The 19820-nt window shown below is 34.8% G+C and overlaps 1 protein-coding gene across 1 annotated transcript; it reads left to right on the top strand.

Moving 5' to 3' along the window:
* The first annotated feature begins 625 nt into the window (after nucleotides 1–625).
* On the top strand, nucleotides 626–13296 carry Ack (activated Cdc42 kinase). Its single transcript, XM_073087897.1, has 10 exons — nucleotides 626–995; nucleotides 1804–2054; nucleotides 2520–2937; nucleotides 3591–3792; nucleotides 4368–4563; nucleotides 5119–5244; nucleotides 5813–5889; nucleotides 10057–10290; nucleotides 10747–10866; nucleotides 11212–13296. Exons 1-10 carry the CDS (start codon nucleotides 909–911, stop codon nucleotides 12279–12281), a joined length of 2781 nt encoding a protein of 926 aa, XP_072943998.1. The 5' UTR covers nucleotides 626–908; the 3' UTR covers nucleotides 12282–13296.
* The last annotated feature ends 6524 nt before the right edge of the window (nucleotides 13297–19820 follow it).

Below are 19820 nucleotides of genomic sequence, written 5' to 3'. Positions count from 1 at the left end.
TCATGATATTTATTCATAATAATATAATGTTATTTAAAACATAATAAAATAATGAACAAATATTAAAAATGTCTATCATCCCCCTGTTGAGGGGGGTGATTCGGTACTTATTGCGTCGTCATACCGAGCGGACGATCGGCCTCCTGATGGTCGGAGGTCGCCAGTCCAGGGAGTTCCCGCGGGAGCGGGCGCCCCCCAGGTGGTCGATCGTGTATATATATAAGCATACTCAACAAAGGATAGACGTATTCACACAATACTCGTCCGTGCTTGGCGAGTACGTAAACCTGGCACTAAAATTAAAAAGTCATAAATAAAGGTGTTTTATACACATAACAAAATTTACATCGTAAAAGTTGATGACAAACTAGTATTATATATTATAATCTTGTTTTTATGCATATAATAATACATAATAATTCTATATATGCCTAATTATGGCAGAAATATACATAATCTCAATGTAGACTATCCTGTACTGAAAGAAATATCATTTATGAAGAAAGCTAGTTAAATACATATCTTGTGTAGCCATTACGAAAAAAGCTAGACTGTAAATAAAACAATTACTTGACACTCATAATAAAAAAAAACAAACTGTCAAGTTCTGTTTGAAGTCTGACTGACGTACAGAAGTTTGCTTGCTGTTAATGTAATTCAGGAAAAGAATCGTGGTTGTGGTGTAGCTTGTATCGTGTTACAACAAAAAAATCGTAAACAGAAAACATTGGTGGCATCGTTTTTCAATCTCACGGCTTAATTTTAAGAAATATTCTGCGTGTGTTATTAATTTACTCGTAAAAACTAGTGTTTTTCTAAGTCGCAAGAAGTAAATCGCACTTCCTGATTGAGATGTTACCTTCGTACAGATTTCTAATAAATCCGTTGTTTAGTTAGAGGAGCATACGATGGATTCGGGCACGGACTGGTTATGTGAGATCTTACAGAATGTGCAACTGGAGCAGTTTTATTTACCGATCAGAGATCAACTCCAGGTGAATAAGCATACTTGTTTTGAAAAATTATATTAATGTGTGGCATCTGATGAATAAAAGTATATTCAAGATGCATGTAGGCATATATTTATTAGTATATAATGAGGAATATTTAATCATTTTATGTACTAATAAAATCTATTGCACTTGAAAAGTAATGTAATATTATTTTTGTTTTAACATTCTTGTTCATAAATTTCAATAGCCAAATGCTTCACTATATAAAAAAAATGTTGAGCTAAATAAAAACAAATGACGAAAATGTTACAACATCTATCATGCATCCTTTTTTAATAATATGTTATGTTACTCTAGTTTCTTATTGAGTAAATGATGTTACTTGGTAAAGAATTACAATTATTAGTTGCCAAGGTTCTTCTTTTGTATGTTTTTCTCTGCTTACTTACTTACTTACTTACAGATCTCCTTGAACTTATTTTTGTTAGTATGAATGTTTTGTTACTTTAAATCTGATGTAAAAATATTATAATTTTAGAGGAAAATCTGCCTTTAAACCAATGTACCTTATAGACTTTTGACTGTACCCTTGCATATTGAGTCAATACACGAAGGACAATGCCTTTCCTCTTGCATTCAATTATGCTCGCCCTAAATAATAACAATTTACCCAATTTTTTTGCTTATTAAAGATGGAAATTTAACAATTCTAGTAGGCAGTTATTCTCAAATTTTGATATTTGGTAGGCAAAAGTAGGATTATTTATTTAAAAACAATAGGCATTAATAAATAATTTACATAACATATTTAAACAATAATAAAATTGATGGTATTAATCAACCTTTTTAGATAACACGACTAGCCCACTTCGACTATGTGCATGCTGAAGACCTGGAGAGAATCGGCATCAGTAAGCCTGGTGTACGTAGGCTATTTGATGCCGTAAGGAAAAAGAAGCTGCAACTATGGAACAGGAAATTCTGGAACAAACTTTTTGGCTCATCCAGTTCCCTCTCACGAGAGAAAACTGACATAGCACTGCGATCACCACCACAGACAGAAAATAGAACTACGTGTATAATATTGGAAAAAGACATTGTGTGCGTATAAATCTTTGTTTGCTTTTTTAGGTTAATTAGTGTTAAGTAATTGTGTACTGTACGTGTTCAATAGGGTTGCCACCTTTTTTTTTGAAGAAAAATAGTATTTCTTACAAAATAATTGAAAAACTGTACATAATACTTTTGAGGAATTTAGGATAATATAGTATATTAATGTTATAATATTTTCACTTTTTTACTTTTGCTGTCTCACAATGATATTAGAATAAAAGTAGCTAGCAGCACCAACAACTATGCCTCTACTAATGAACTGACTTTGGAGGGTTATTTTAAGTTGTGACATCTGAATTAGAGATGAAATGTACTTTCTAATGTACTATATTTCTATTAATTTTTATTATATTTCGTCTAAAATATAGTTCGGCAACCCTATTGTTCAAGTATGTCCTTGATTAACAAATAAACAAGTTATTATTAAGAACATGTTCATATTTCTGACTGCAGGTTGCATAATGAATTAGGCAATGGATCGTTTGGAGTAGTGAGGAGGGGTGAATGGAGGGTATCTGACAGTCCTAATCAAATGGTGCCAGTAGCAGTCAAGGTTTTGAAAGCTGATGCATTTTCTCAACCGGGCATTTATGATGACTTCCGAAGAGAAGTCGAAGCCATGCATAGCCTAAAGCATCCAAATTTAATCAAACTTCACGGTGTTGTGTTCCATCCACTTATGATGGTCTGTGAATTGGCCAATATGGGAGCATTACTGGATTACATAAGGGCCCAAAATGGAAAAGTGTCATTGAACTACATATCGAAGTGGTCAGGCCAAGTGGCAGCTGGCATGGCGTATTTGGAGAAAAATAGATTTCTGCACAGAGATCTTGCCTGTCGAAATATTTTATTATCTAGTCTAGATTTGGTGAGTACAGATTTATTTAAAATATAATTTGTTGAATGTGATTTATAATTAAGAACATAAGAATATTTATCATGTGTCCATATGTGTCTTAACTAATGATGTGCCGAGTCGGCCATATTTGATATTCGATTACTTTAGTACTTACTCATAAAAAAAAGAATCGAGTTAGCACTCCAGAGTAGTTAACATGAAGTCTTTAGTATTACAATTCAGTAGTATATAAGTTATTGTTCTGCCACATTATAGCTAATCTTACCGCTAGATTAACCTCGCTGTTGCTTGATTAACGGTTGTTATTTATAAATAAATAAACAATTAATTTAATGTTTCGCCTACCAAAAATCTATTTTTGACAAATTTTGCTAGACATGTTAAATTTTGATCAAAATTGGTTGACGAAAATTGGCGTTAGAGTTTAAATAAAAACATCTTGCAAGTAAGCAATTAAGCATTTATTAAGTAAAATGAACTCTCATCTTTTTAGACATTAAAAGCATAAGCATAGTAGGTACGTGAATCCTGATCAGGCGTCAGGATTTACTTCTTGCGCTCTAACGCCCTGTCGCTCTTAAATTATGCGTTCTATGTGGTTGGGGCTTAGAGCTTCATACAAAAAAAACGTAAGACTCATTATAAATCGCACCTGTAACCAGGTGAAGATCGGCGACTTCGGCCTAATGCGGGCTTTGCCCGACGCGGACGACTGCTACGTGATGAGCGAGCGGCGGCGCGTGCCGTTCCCGTGGTGCGCGCCGGAGTCGCTGCGCACGCGCCAGTTCTCGCACGCCTCCGACGTGTGGATGTTCGCCGTGGCGCTCTGGGAGATGTACACGTTCGGCGAGGAGCCCTGGATCGGTGAGTTGGTGGTATAACATGGACGGTGTAATGGGCTCAAGTATAGGCGAAAAAGAGAAATTCTTGAAACAGGGTGACAAAAATCATAGACTATTTATTGCAGAAGGTATAGGATGAGTAAGATTTTTGAGACCTCGAATAGAATTTGAAAAGTATTTCTATAATACACGTTAATGGAATTAAATTGAATCAGATGCCGCCCCTCAACAAGCCGCCTTCTCTGCTTCCGTCACGCTCAGCTAAATTTTAGCTGAAATTTATAATAAACCTGTGTTTACATGTTTGGGTTGGTTCTATGGTTAAAACATTACGCGAAACACCTTTTTTGACTTTTTTCCATAATACGCTTAAAAATCTGGGGCTCCTCAAGAAAGTGCAAAAAAATCTTTGCTTCGAAATTAGCAATACGTACTCTCACTTGATACTCTTCGTATAGCAAGTGTCAAATCGACTTTTTTTGTCGCCAAGGTTAATTTTAAAAATAAATTAATAAACTAAGACTTAATTTGATGATGCATCGTCACAAAATCAAGACTTCAAAAGTCTAAAGTTAACGTATTTTTGCATGACGCAAGGTCTGAACGGCTCGGAGATCCTCCGTCTGATAATGCGCGAGGGGCAGCGCCTGGGCGCCCCGGCCGCGTGCCCGCCCGACGTGTACATGCTGATGGTGCAGTGCTGGGACATCAGCCCCAAGGAGCGCCCCACCTTCGCCGGCATCCAGCGGTACATGGACACTAACAAGTTCGAGACCGCTGTCGCTGGACTTAGGTGAGTGATTATTGGTTCTTGGCCTATTTTAGTTGTTGTAGATCAGTGTTTAGACATCTCATTTTGGGAGTCCGAGGTTTGAATCCTAGGCGTTTTTTCAAAATATTTGTGTGTTAGAAGTTTATTATCAGTTACTTTCATTTGTGCTAGAGGATGCCTGAGAGATCTCATTAGTTCCATATCTTAATGACGAAAATATCGTGTAATTTAATGCCGTAAATATCATACGTTTTAATGAAGAAATTATGTTGTGAAAACCTTAGTAAATAGACCTTTGACAACATAAATGTTGTCAGAGGTCAATCAAGTCAGGCTTTAATAAATGTAGAAAAACATTGTCAGGTCACCTTCCTGAAAGTTGTTCATAGACATTTTCAAGGGAAATCATCTCTAAATTTATTAGTTACTGTGCATGTCAGACCAATACTATAAATGTACCATACAAATCACCACAACATTATAACACAACACCACAATGCAACTGCACGTCAAATAGCTATTGTGCACACACTAAACTACATAACGATGTATTCACATGTTCACATGACCGTTCAGCTATAGGAAGCAAGGTCAGATGACAATAGAGGCGGGCGACACCATCATCCTGATAGACAAGCGGCCGGAACTGCACTGGTGGAAGGGACAGAACCAACGGACACTGGAGGTCGGCTTGTTTCCCAGGTATTTGTTTATTTTACTTTATTTAGTCATATTTTGAATTTGAAGGGATGAAGTAATTCTGTAATCATTCACTAAATAAATAAAACCAACACCGATTGACTGATTCTCAGCTTAAATTAGGTGTATAAAATTATAAAGTTTTGTACACATTGTAACACATTTTCTGTGTTACTTATATAAATTAAACGTATTTGAAAAGTCATATTATATCATTGAATTATTGAAAATTGATATATTAAATAATAGTTAAATGATTAGTTAATTGATTGATGTGAAAATCTTTACACAACAAATTAATTTAACTTATTTCTTTGATATCGAAATATGCCAAAAATGTTTGACAAGAATTATATTGCCGATCTTGACATATTGCTGACTTCTGAGGTATTACCGGAACAGTATAGAGCTCTAAAAAAAGCCATGTAAGATCTCCCGTAAAACCATGTGATACATTGTGCGATTCTTTTAGTCTTGCAAATATCCCTAGACAACGGTGATTATCTTATATGAAACACTTTCGTTTTGTTTTTTTAACAAAATCCCGTATTAAGTACTATTTTTTTTTCAGTACCCTGGTCACGACTGTGAAGAGTAAGAATGTTCAAGCAACGAAGAAATCTCAAACGCTATCGCCGGGTCAAAGAGGTGAGTCTCAAATAAATTAATCAGTCAGTATATCAATGCAATGTGTTTTATCAATAACAATGAATTCGATGACTTATGTCATGGAGCCGATACGAGGTCATTCTGAGCCACAAAGGGTAAGGGTTCGATTCCCGGCGACGCAGACAGATAAATGATGAATTTTCAATCTGGATGGTATTCGGTCATCTTCGTGGGTGTCTATGGCACCCGTTTATTAGTATTTATTACAAGGATTCGTTTGTGGGGTAAGTGGGTAGAATTTGTTATCACAAAATTATTATATTTTGGTCTTATACATAACTACATATTATATGGACAATAACGTCATTTACAGTAATAACTTAATTTAAAAAAGTAATCTCTTTATGATATTTATGCAACAACAATTTACTTCATGTTATAAATATAATTATTAACACAACCATATAACCCATGTAATAATATCAAAAACGTAATTTGCAATTCCCCAAGCGTGCTAAGGTTACTCAATATGAATGGTTACTTTTATGGCGGTCTTTGTATGGCAATGGTGGCCGATATACGTCAACTTTTGCTTTCGTCAACGAAAGTAATAAAGTTGAATAATATTACTCTTTTATAATCAAAATAAGACGTGTGTTACGTCACACGTGCAATATTAATATTGCTAATATTGTTGTAAGTGAATAAAGCGAAATTTATTGTACTATTGTATTTACACTATTACAACACAATTTAAGACGTTATCGATATAGATGTTGGTACATTATATATTTTTGATGTAATATCAGAGTATATTTTTAAAAACAAAGTTTCGTGCGTCTATGTAACACATAATTCGCTGCTTTGCAAGAATAATGGCGCAAGTAAATAAGGTAATTTTCCAGGAGAGCCAGTTTAAAATTAAACAATGTTTTGTTTCGAAATCTTTTATTTAAATGAGAATTAAAATAATGATAAATACAATTATAAATAGTTATGTATATAACCACAGTACTGTTAGGATACATTAAAGTAGTAAATATTTGGGATTAAATTGCATTTTTATTTTTATTTGATTGTACGACCATATGTCTCATTGTAATTTTAATTTAATGCCAAATTGTATAATTATATGAAGTGCAATATATTATATGACTCTTAAATAGTTGAGGTATTAATATAACGTTTTCCTTCACTTACCTAAAATTTAAAGCTCATAGACATCGTAGCAGGTTAGGGTCAGTTAAAACATTTTGCACATAAATTCTATGAATCAGCATAACAACAAAATCTAGCAAATAAAATAGCACAGCCGTCCGAGCAGCCCGGATGTAGGGGCAAACTGAAAATCAGCGCCATAACTCAGTTTACCTGCTCGTGGCACAAGCTGAGTTTGTCCCTTTTCGGTCGTTGCAACACATATTATGGTAAAAATTGAATTGATGTTTTTTATTTTATTTTTTTATTTTTATTTTTCTCTTTTGTTTTATGTTATTGTTTTTGTTTTTCCGTTATATTTATTTTGTGTTGCAATTTATCGGAATAAAAAATGTTTCTTTCTTTCTTTCTTTCATTTAACGGAAAATTGATTTTTGAGTTGTGCCATTATTCTTGCAAAGCAGCGATATTATTTTTATGATGCACACGGTTATTAGCGACATGTATGTTGAGCTAGAAACGGTGAAATAACTTTGATAACATATCGATTTGAACGTGGTAAAATTAATCGAGGTTCGAGGACACCTTTGCCTAGCAACTGCATCAAACGCTGCAGTAGCTTCTTTGGAGGGTATGATGAGAAAGAGACACTTACACGTGGGATTATAACTTTGTCTAAGTTAAAGCCAGGGTGGCAATGCTCCTGTGGACTACTTCAGCTGGCCTATTTGAATTACATACATACAGGGGCGGTAGAGATCTCTTACCATCACGGGGACAATATGCGGCTTTGCTACATCTCTATTATGAATAAGGCCGAATGCTTACTATTTTGATACTACTGTTTTAAACAATTGAAGGTGGTAGAACCCTTTGTGGTTCGACTCCGGCGGTACCACCGCCACACCTATTTCTACCTAATACAGCAGTGTTAGGCGCTGCTGTGTTCCGGTGTGAAGGGTGTGGTAAGGGAGACAGACTTTTCCGATGCGTTCCAGCTTAGTCCTCAGGGGTAGCGGCGTTTCTGTGGCCGACCTCAGGAATCCTATCTGGGGTTGATTACAGAAGTCCAGGGGCGGCAGTAGCCACTTACCATCAGGTTGACTGTATGCTCGTCTGCGACTCCTATATTATAAAAAAAAATACAAATATAGTTTAGCTCTGGTTTTGAAAAGCTGTATTTGTTTAAAACAAAAGCTATAGTTTTTAAATGATATGTTAATTAAATATTTAATGTGTGGGCAAAACCACCGTGACATAGTCACGGATAAGCCTTAAAACATATAGTAATGCGTCGTACGTAGCTCGTAGCGTAGTTAGCATTAAAATCGCTAATCTGTGACTAAGTGGAAGATCTGGCGTGCACGTGACTAATACTATTACTATTTATGTATGTTTGTATAACGTGTCATGTAAGGCGAGGTGGTTAGATATTGCGGGTAACCAGTCATAGATATGTATTACAAGAAAATGTAAAGAAAATTTTAATTTTCCTCATTGTCATTTATCATTTTCATTTTTTGGCATGTTATTAATTCATAGAAAAATGATTAGCCTGAACTCGATTTGATATTTTTACGTACGTTTTTTTGTACGTGCCTAGTTGTTAGGAAGTCGGTCTTTCATTTGCGGAATTCCAGCCACGCATCTCTCTTTTTTTTCAAATTAATTACATATTACTAATAAGTAGTAATCATTACATATTAGTAATAATTAAACGGCAAAGGAAAACATCGCGAGGAAACCTAGAGTTTTAAAAAATATGAGTGCGAGAAGAAATTTGTATTTGGTCATCACGGTGGACTATGGTCTAGACCCCCTCTCAATCAAAGATACCCATGCCCAGTAGTTGGATAATCACGGATTGACTAAGATGGAACATCTAGAAAAATTCAATGCTATTCACTTTGATATATAAAATGTTGACAGCGTTCTCATACATACACTGTATCATTCAATTAACATGCTCTACGTTATATAGTAATTGCCAGCAAGTTATTTATCGCTCATACGCGTCACAAACGTATAATATATTGATATACATATCAATCAGTACGTCTGTTAGCAACGTAAACACAGTGTAGATATAGGTGTGTGATGACATTGTGATGTGATAATGGTTTGGTATGGTTGTTATGCGAATTAGGTGCGGTGTGCAAGTTCAAATAAGTTTATCGGATAGGTAAGATAGGTTACCTTAACATTGAAATTTTGTACAAAATTGTAAAATAGATAGATGCTCTTATCAGTGGTAGAGTGATGAGTAAGATTGAATTTAATTGAAATCCGGCTTTCACCTTTTTTGGGAGATATTCCGAATCTACACGTATAAGTAAAGTTGAGTTCTTCGACGTAGTTTAAAATTCTCTGCATTTGAATAATAAAAATTAAATTGTACCATAGTAACACACAACATTTTTGTGATTCTTTTATCAGTCGGACTGATGTTCTGGGTCGATATTGGAAATGGAATGCTTTTTCTCTTAACATTAAGTAACATGGCTAAACTTACACTATCTTCTTTAACACACTCTTCCAATCAGACTACAGCAACATGCGAAGTACCTCGAAAACTTGGTATTTTAATTAGGGGTGGTATAATTCTTTAATGGTTTGACTCCTGAGGCACCACTGCTACACCTATTTTTAGCTAATGACAACAGTTCTGGTTTGAAAGGTGTGGTAAAGGATACTTGTCCGAGGGGCTTCAATTTAGTCCTCAAGGTTGATTATAAATATCCATATCCGTTGCTACATACAAGCAGGTCTACACACTTGTTTGCCACTTTCACCATATTCAAAATAACTATAGTTTAAAAACTAAAAACCACGCTAAAATCGCACAAGGAGAATTGTTAATCCTGATTCCTGACGATACTGATGAGAGGTGAATGGGATAAAGTTATTTAAATCGTGTACTGTCATCGGTTCTTGATAATTTTTCAAAATTTTAACCATTCGAAGTGGGTAAATTCGACTTCAAAGATTCCGTTACATACATACATACAGGTCAAGCTAATAAAAGCGTGGTAAAAACATTACTTCCAGCCCCAACCCAGTCCCCAACGGCATCTCCATCGCTGGGCGTGCAAGACGACTCAGCGGTGGTGCTCCGCAAGCGCCGCACCATCGAGTCCACGCAGCCGAGCACCACGCGCGCGGGGAACAGCGCCAGCAAACACTTCAACTACAACAAGCTCATCAACGACAGGACCTCGTTGAACCTGAGGGAGCGGCTGCCCAGGCACGTCAGGGATAACTATTCTAGGAGCTTGAATCAGGGTGAGTGCTATTGACTGACATCATGCTGGCGACAGATGATATCTGATACATTATATTATCATATATCAGCTGTCGTCAGCACAGAACTACGTACTATCAGAAATAAATTAACGAAAATTAGCTGCCCAAAACAATCTGGGCCAGCTTCCAAGAACATAATCCATAGTTAAGATTCACTATGATAAGGATCTTACCATGAAAGATCAGTAATTACGTCATATTGTTATTCTTCAAGATAAATGCTTCATATTATCTATCGGAGGTTTTTGTCACTGTCCTATTGAAAAATATTGCTATAGACTTATTCACATATTTTTAGTAGTAGATAGTAAATCCAACTTCTTTTAAAGACGACAAGTGACGTCACTATCGAACTTAAAACAATTGATAAGAGTACAAACAGTTATGTGATTGTTTATGTATAATAAATTATTATTATTTATTTATATATTACAGTGAAAGAAGACTTATTGATCGACTTAGATCTGCCGCCGTCTACGGGTCACGGCTCGCCAAAGAAGTCGAACCCTAATAACGTCTCTATATTAGATCAGCCAATTGATGTGCCAGAAATTGGTAAATATTACTATAGTATCATTTATATTATTAGCCATTTATAAGTAAACTTCATTAAAAGATAAAATGTTTATAAATTGCAAAAAAATCCTTTGAATTTACTAGTTTTATTACTTTTATAAAAAAAAAGATGTATTTTCAATATTTGATTCTTATACAAATTAATCCAACTGGGTTTACTCAAGGCTAAAACCGTTTCTGTGGCCGACCTCAAATTGGATTCTAATTGTATGACCACTTTTCATAGGATGCATTACACGCCCGGTTGCTACGTGTATATTATTATTCATAAAAATACGTTTTTTTGAGTTTTCAATTTAATTGCATGATACATATTACTTTCAGCCCACGAAGCAGATTGGGGCCAGCCCAGTTTAGACAGTCTCTCAGCGCAGTACGCGACCACAACAAACGTACGAAATGTAACGAATCTCTACGGTGCTAAATCACTAGACAGCTTAGACGTATCTCCTAACAATCTCCAAGTGCACGCCACCCAGGCTGATCCCTTCGACACCACGCAACTGTGGGTCACAGAAACAAACGAAACTCCAAGACCCAGATCTAACTATGACATACAAATAAACGACTCTCTCATTCAATCACAACCAGAATCTCATTTATACTCTAGTGGTAATTTCTCCGGTAATAACGATATAGCTAGCACGTTTAATAATTCGACTAACACAAGAATGAATAATAGCAGTACTCCTAATAATACATATGGAAGCGTTTCGTCAATTTACTCGAATAGCAACGCTCGCTTGACGGAACAAAACCCAGCGAGCGCAGATACGGATATGACGAGATCCTTGGCCGAAATGTCGCTGGACGACCGGATTTCGGAATCCCTGAATCTCAGATCGAAGAACACTAACAGCGAGAACATTTATGAAAACTTCACCGTTCAAGACGCGTCGACTTCGAACGTGTACGGGAGCAACTCGACGGATCACAGCAGGTACGGCGACTTCCCTATCTACAGTAACTTTGATATTAATTCAGCGCAACAGCAGTTTATCCTCGAGACGAAGGATTACTATACGAAGTTCTCGACGCCGGCCGGGAATCGCACGAGCGACTATGAAAAGAACATCTACGTTCCGAAGTATGAGGAAGAAGGTGAGAAGCTTCGCAACTTCAGCGATTCGGTGGAGAACTCGAAGAACTATTCAGCATTAAAGTACCAAAATGTTGACTATGGGTACGGTTACGCGTATGGCGGAGCGTCTGGCTCGAGGCCGTACGACGAAGTTAACGATACCGCGAGTAATATTTACAGTGAGATCGCTGAACCGGCGCCTAATCTATACAGTGCCGGTACGTACACGAACACGTGTTTGTACGATGAGGTGTATGACCCCTCCCCGCGCCCGCACCGCCCCGCTCCCCCATTACCCTCTAAACCTAAGTAAACATCAGTATCAACAAATAAACAATTAATAGATGCTATTATATAGTATTAGTGTATTTGGAAATAGGCATGATGACAGATTTTAAAATTCCCTTCCATGATAGGTATTTCAAAAAATAATACGAGTATTATTTTAGCAATCAATTAACTTTAAACGCAAAATTCTATTTCATGCTACCTAATTTAAATGGACGGAGATGTCGTTACGTCATGGTGACGTCACTTGTTTTATTTGTGTCTATGCTTCACGATGAAATTCGACTGTATATGTATGTACATGGCAGGATTTTGCGGATTTTATTCTTTTAATTTGTTGAAAATATATTTATGCTCTATATTGAACACATTATATTATCTCTGAAATATTTTATTCGTTAATATTGTTATCATGCCTGTTTCCCATGGCGCAATGGTCAACATATTGATCACAAAAGTAGAAGGTTTCAACTTTGGTTGTTGGCCAAGCAGACGCCTAAATGATTTTTATTTGTATGATGTGTACTTGCCTGATTGTCTGACTATGGTATGATAAAAGGGAACTCTAATATGGGTTACGAGTGTAGAAAGTGGTTATTTATTCAAAATTTAGTCTTAAAATATATATGGCAGCATCCTATGTTCACGTTTAAGACGTAGGTAATTGGCACTGGCCCGCAGACATGAAGTAAAACTTTATTTATTCATGTTCTGTTTTTAGGTGTTTTAAATTATATCAACTTTCTATAGCTGATATATGACAGAGGTTGGCAAAGAATTAAAATGAGAACTCGCGGGGCGTTTTTGTTCCTGAATGTTCTAAGTATCTGACTTTTGTTTTGAAAATGACAACTATTTTATCTTTTACCAAAGTTTTCATATCCTCCGCGTTTTTAAACGCATACGCCTTAATATTCCACTGCAATAAACTGGGAAAACTTATTATTTAAACAAAGTTTTTATTTATGTGATTTTAATTTTGGCACCTTATTTTCCATTTTCATCCAGTGACAAATCGATTTTGATTGCGTTCTAGATGCATCGTATGGGTTTCAATGTTTTGCTGTCCCTTAACCTCTGAATTAGGGTTTTTCAACACCGTCTTTCACCATTATATGTAATTTAGTCTAAACTATAATTCGAACTAGTTATAATCCATCGGAACCATCAGATCAGATGGTACGATCAATTCAGATGGAAGATGCCCTCCATCAGATTTCTGCGTTTTGTGAGTCCTGTGAATGCTCAAATCTGTTTTTAAGGCTAGGAAAAGTCCATGTTCGTAAATTTAAACTAAAGGTAAATGGTGAAATTCCATAGTGAATAACTAAAAATGCCATAGGGAATAACTAAAAATGCTGAAATTAGTTGTGGGGCCGATTTTAATATAACATAAAATTGTATAGGTACCATAGTTTAACTAATAAGACATCGGGATTCTCTTATTTTAATTATTTAATGTTACTGTTTACGTTCACGTATATTATTTCCCAATACCTGATCTGCAGCTGACTTTTAAAAATATTTTTATCTTTTACCAAAAGGTAGTGTTGCGATATTATTAAATTTAAGTAACTATTTATTCTACGAGATGAGTGACACTAAAACTAATATAAATTGAATGAATGATAAAAGAATATATGTGTAGAAGAATTTTTCAGTAATACTCATTTGTAATTTTAAATTAATCTGAAACTGCAATCTATAGTTACTACATTTGAGTGCCATCTTGCATGTTTACGGCTCGAATAAGATTGACTTTACTGTATGTTTTATGTAATCCAAAATTTCGGGATCTTTTGTATATGTATCTTACTCGCACATTATAGGGTAGGAGCGAGAAGTAAATAGAAATGCTCCTTTTGGATTACAATATTTATTGAAAGTTACATCTTTGACACCATTATGACATCTAGATCTATCGGCTAAAACACGATACGGCGTAGCATTGTAGCACGATTTGAAATCTTAAAAATTGGCGACTAAACCCTGTGTTATTTTTCTTAAAGTGACTTCAAATTTTCACGAAAATACTAAGCCGTTTATTTCTTTCCATAATTAATAATTGAAATAATTTTGAGAAAATATAATACAGAATTGCGTCACCAATTGTAGAGACGTCGTGATTTTCACGTGACTGTCACATAGTAGATATCCACGACGTGTCGCAGCGTATGTGTGTGTTATAGTCTTATGACATACTACTTTTTACATTATATTATGTAAGATAACATATGGAATGTAATTAACGATATTAGAACAAAAGTATAGTTCTTGAAACTTCGAAAAATTTTGGTTTAAAATTTTCTTTGACTACTCCATTGTTTTTTCTATATTCAGTAGGTTTAAATATGTTTTGAAATACATCACATGGTGCCTCACCGCAATGTACCTGCTAGATTAGTTGATTACGCAGTAAAATAAGTTATATTTTAGACTTCGGCAAACATCTAGTTCGCTTTGAAGTTGTAATGAGTGGGAAATAAGCTCAAGTACAACGAGGAATGCTTTATTAAGACCTTTTTATTATTTCAAGCTTTATTTAACTTTTTCCGTTGTGTGGTTCTAATCTTGCAACTATATTTTAGACCAGCTAACTCCAACATATTAATGATAATGCATAATTAGTTAATTAGTCTTGTGACGTCATTCTTAATGATGATTGTGAACCAATTATATTTTATGCACCCCCGTGACATGGGTGTCAAATGTAAATTGATTTTATTAAAAGTCTGTTTTTAAAAACTTTTTAAATACAATGTATATTTGCTTCTTAACGTTATAAATTATTTATGATCAACTTCGAGATTGAGTTGATCCGATGAACACAGATGCTGGCTACTGCAATGCCACTACCTAAAAACTCTCGTATTAAGACTTGTTGAATTCATCTCGATAAGTGCAATCTATATAGCTAGATGAGTTAACGATTATTAAAACACATTTAAAAAAATATTTATTTACCTTTGCGACCTCAGTTGATGTAACTTGAGAGCGTACTAAAAGTTTGGCGCCACCTGTAATCACATCGCTTCTATAGCATTCTGGACGATATTTTACGAGTTGTGTAAGATACACAATTAAAAACAGCAAGTAATAACATGAAACATATTATATTATGTACATTTCTCAGTGCCAGACGCTGAACGTAACATCTTATATGTTTAGAAAATGTTATTGCTTAAAGTCGCATATAAATGTGTTGTTATTCCTGAAGACAAAATTTATACTCTATTTGGCTAAATATACTAAAATTACTGATAAATTATACTTACTTTAAATAGTGGTAGAAATCATCATGGCTTATTCCCGTTGAATAAACTGTATTATTTCTATACCATAACAGTACAATGCAAATATCTTTTCGTTCGGGGGTTTCGTTAAGACATATCTTATGAGGCACCCCAACTTAGGTCTTCAGGGATAGCAATACATTTGTAATCATATTCAGGCAGGTCACTCCTGTCTGTATGAGGAATCTACTTATGTTTTATTTATATCATCGCGAATAATTATTAAATGTGTAGTTAGAGTCCGTGCAAAAATTCTAGTCCGCTCTGAATATAGAAACGAGTCGCGTTGCAACAGCAAATTGTAGATATTAGCAAACTAAAACAACGCGGGGCTCCCCCGGCACCCTTTGTTGCGTTAGTGTGCCCTTACGTTGCTACGGAGTTCATGCTTGTAGCATGGGCTTTCTGACTACACCTGCGCGCAACAACTTCAGAGCGGACTAGTAGTTTGGCGCAGACTATACATGCATGCATGTTTAGTAAATTCTCTATGTTAGTTTTAAATCGATCTGAGATTACTTAGTTGTTTGAAATTATAAGTAATAGTTTTATTATAATTTTAAAGTATGTGCATGTGTGTTTAAGGACTGAATGTAAGATAAGTGTAGCGAGCCTTTATTCGATGTTAAGATGTAAAGAGATATTATGACATATGCTTATATGAACATAAATGTAATACAGATGTAACGCTTGCCTAAGGACGATTATTTTTAAAAGTGAATTATATGGTGCAAGTTAGTTATTATTTCTGTGTACATATTAATGATTGTGAACCAAGTGGTGGACAAAGATATTATTTATGTCTAGATTAGTCGATTTTGGGGATACAAAATGATGGACTATGTCTAATTCTTTTTCAGCATTCTCGCAACTCTTTAGCATTCTCTGTTATGGGGTATATCTAGACATAACTATATCTTTGGTGGTAGTATAAAAGGATTTAAAGATACCCGTGATATTTATATTGTTATGCAACAAAAGACGATATTTTCTGATATTATTGCCTATATGATAATATAGAGAGATTAAACATTGAGATTGCTTTTGCCAACGAATAATACCAACTGATTATTCCTAAGATCACAATTATCTATCCTAGGTTACTTAGATAATATATGGTTTAAAAATAAATATCGATGTTGTATATACGTTGTATTTAACTATTTTATAAAGATATATCTGTCTAAATATTCCTATGTATCTAATTTTATCAAATAGCTCTACAGTTTTACCGTTCGACCACAGTCGTTGCAGTTCATACTAAGCGACAAGAGTGGGTTTTGTTCGCATTCGGACAAAAGGACTGATTGATTGTCACTGTAATGTGAACGACAACATCGGTCAGTCAGCGAGCGGTAAAACCGTGGGCCTAATGTTAACGGGCCCAGTGTCTAAACGGATCATTTTATTTTTGTTTCTCATTTAATAAAATCGTGTTTACAAGAGGTCAAGACAAAATAATGTAACAGTGCTTAGATACAAGAAAATTAAATCATAAAACTAGTATTTGAATTCAAATATAATAGAATTAATTAAGTCATTTGGATTATTGTTTAAAGAAATATAACTTTACGCAGATATATCCTAAAATTTGAAGATATAGTTTAATCAATAAAAAATATAAACATTCAAACGCTTACATCCGCTTCTGTCTTGCCTCGTGTAAACCTAAGATAAGAAATATTTGGCAACTAAACTCATGATACAATTTTATTGTTAACCAAAGATATTTTAAGTGTCTAGCTAGATTGACAGGTAGAAATATCATAAACATATCCTTTTGCCTGCCTTTTTTATATAAAAAGCTCCCGCACTCAGATGTATGTTTACCTGTACATACACCGATGACGTCATCTTGACGCACACATCAGTTTTAAACTGGAGTCTCAACCACGCGGCATCTAGACATTTATAATATCTTTGTACGCACCCTATTTATTGTTAATATAACATTATGTTATGTTGAAGGATGCCGTAAGCGTTCTGTATGCGCATAAATTTATATTATGTAAGTGTTAAAGCACAAGCTGCTATAATTTTACGATTCTATTCTGAAAACCCATTTTTGAAAATTGTATTCAGCTTCTTTTTATATTGGTGTGTTTTCGTATGTATAGTTTGTACAGGTTTCCTAATAATAAGCTGTACCTGTTTAAACCCGAATAAAGAGATGATATTGATCAGTGTAAATATGTGTTTTATCTTGTTGGTTGATATCAGTTGTAGGTTTTAGTTTATTTTTTAGACCCTAGATTCCAGGGTCCGAAAATTAATTACCGCCTCAAATGTAAAAAACATAACTATAAATTCTGATGTAATTGCACTAAATTTGTAATTGCACCAGATTTTTAATGAGTGATTAATGCACGTTCAAAGTATTTATGCATTTTGACCTTTTACACTTGAGGTCTAAGGTTCGACTCGCAAACACGCTTTTCTCATTATTCCGAAGAAATAGGTGTAATAGAAATGTATGAAAAATGCTTCAACGGTCCTACCGTGCTGTAAAGAAAACTAAAACAAATGTAGGTAATTTTTGTTTTAAACCCAAAATAGAATTCAATTAGAAGCAGATAAACTTTTAGGTAATTAGACGATACGTCTAACTACAATACGCAGGTAAGCGACATTTCGTAAAATTAATTAAACTTTGTTTAAATACCGGTTTTTGATAAGGGAATTTACCTAAGCAGAAGTAATTTTAAAACGAACTTCGTGTATAACTTTAACAAGTACAAGTATGTAAAACATTTAAGGTTAATAGATTCGAAGAAGTACAATAAGTTTTTACTCGGCTATCAACTAAATGAAATGTTCTGCGTATAAAAATGATCTTACACGTGTTTTTAAGTAAAAGAAAATCTATTTTTACGCAGAATTCGCAGTAAATAAAGCAATCTAAAATAAGTAAACGAAAGATAAGGCCGTGAAATGAAATCGTAAATATATCCATGTATCTCGAGAGCTTTCAGGAGATTACTTCGCGTCCGCTATTGAAAACGTTGAAACGCCCGCCTATATTACGTAGGTCTACTTTGTGTCAAAAATAAACATTGGAAGCTTGCTACGTTTACATGCCCTAATATGATACCAGATTCATAGCGGAGATTTGAGTAAAAGTATCAAACGTGCAATTTATTAAGTACGTTACTATATTAAATCAAAATACTTAACTGCGAAGCAATTTGCCGGCTACTAGTTAAAGTTGTATAACTGTGTTTAGCAAACTAACATCAGTCCACGTGATGGTAAGTGGTCACACTCGCCTGCGGATTCTTGCAATCCACCCCAGAAAAATTAGTCTTACCTGAGATCGGTCACAGATGTGTTCCTGAGAAATTAGAACTCCTCGTAGTTAAAAGTATCTCTTACGTACAGGACACAGCAGCACTTAATATAATAATTTATGTTTATTTCAAATATAATAATTAATAATACTAGTAGTATAGCAGACGAAGAAGTAAGAACTCTCCCAAGACAAGTCCCAAAACCTCAAATGCAGCAATGGGCCTTTAGCGGACCTTATGTATGATTTCCTATTTGAGTTTAATTACAAATATATGCGGGTTGGTTTTACATAAATTTCATGAATAATGTAAGCTGATAATAATAATAATAAGCTAATAATAATGAGTGTCATTAAGGCTTAGGCATTCATTCAATAATATATGTTCATTTTAAAACCCTCCCTTCGAGCTCTCGCATGTCCACCTACGCGAAAATCATGCAAATCCGCTCTTAACATTTAACCACTTTATCATTTTTAACGAGGCTACTTCTATATTACTGAGGTAAGTCCGATTTGGATCAAAGTGTGGGCGGTCATCCTTATACGTAAGTAGCTCTCCCCCTCTGTACTTCACGTGAACCCACCCACGCCCCGCTCTATTGTTTTAAATTTCAAAATAACGTCATGTTGAATTATAAAACAATGTGTAATAGTAGGTACAACTGAAAAACGCATTTTACGACTTAATTTTGGATTTTTTCGGATAGGATCGAATAATGCTTTTAATTTAATTTTGATATAGAAACGTCTTCAGAATTTAGATCTACAAAATGCTAACAAAGCTTCATATAAAATTGTGAATAGCTAAATACTACATTTAGACACAAACATGGAAATATCTACGCGGTTGTCGTCCACGTTATCGGCATAACGTCATTAGCATGCAGGGTACTGTTCAGGCGATAAACGAGTGTGTGGGCGCCATCACAGTCCCATCTTTACTCATTATAGCAAACAAATTACATAAATACGCGTTTCATTC

This window comes from Epargyreus clarus, unplaced genomic scaffold (genome assembly GCF_041222505.1).
Source record: "Epargyreus clarus isolate Ecla_fem2 unplaced genomic scaffold, WU_Ecla_fem_2.2 ptg000026l, whole genome shotgun sequence".
Lineage (NCBI taxonomy): Eukaryota > Metazoa > Arthropoda > Insecta > Lepidoptera > Hesperiidae > Epargyreus > Epargyreus clarus.
Note: the sequence above shows the minus strand (reverse complement) of the source record. Positions and strands in the feature narration are given on the sequence as shown.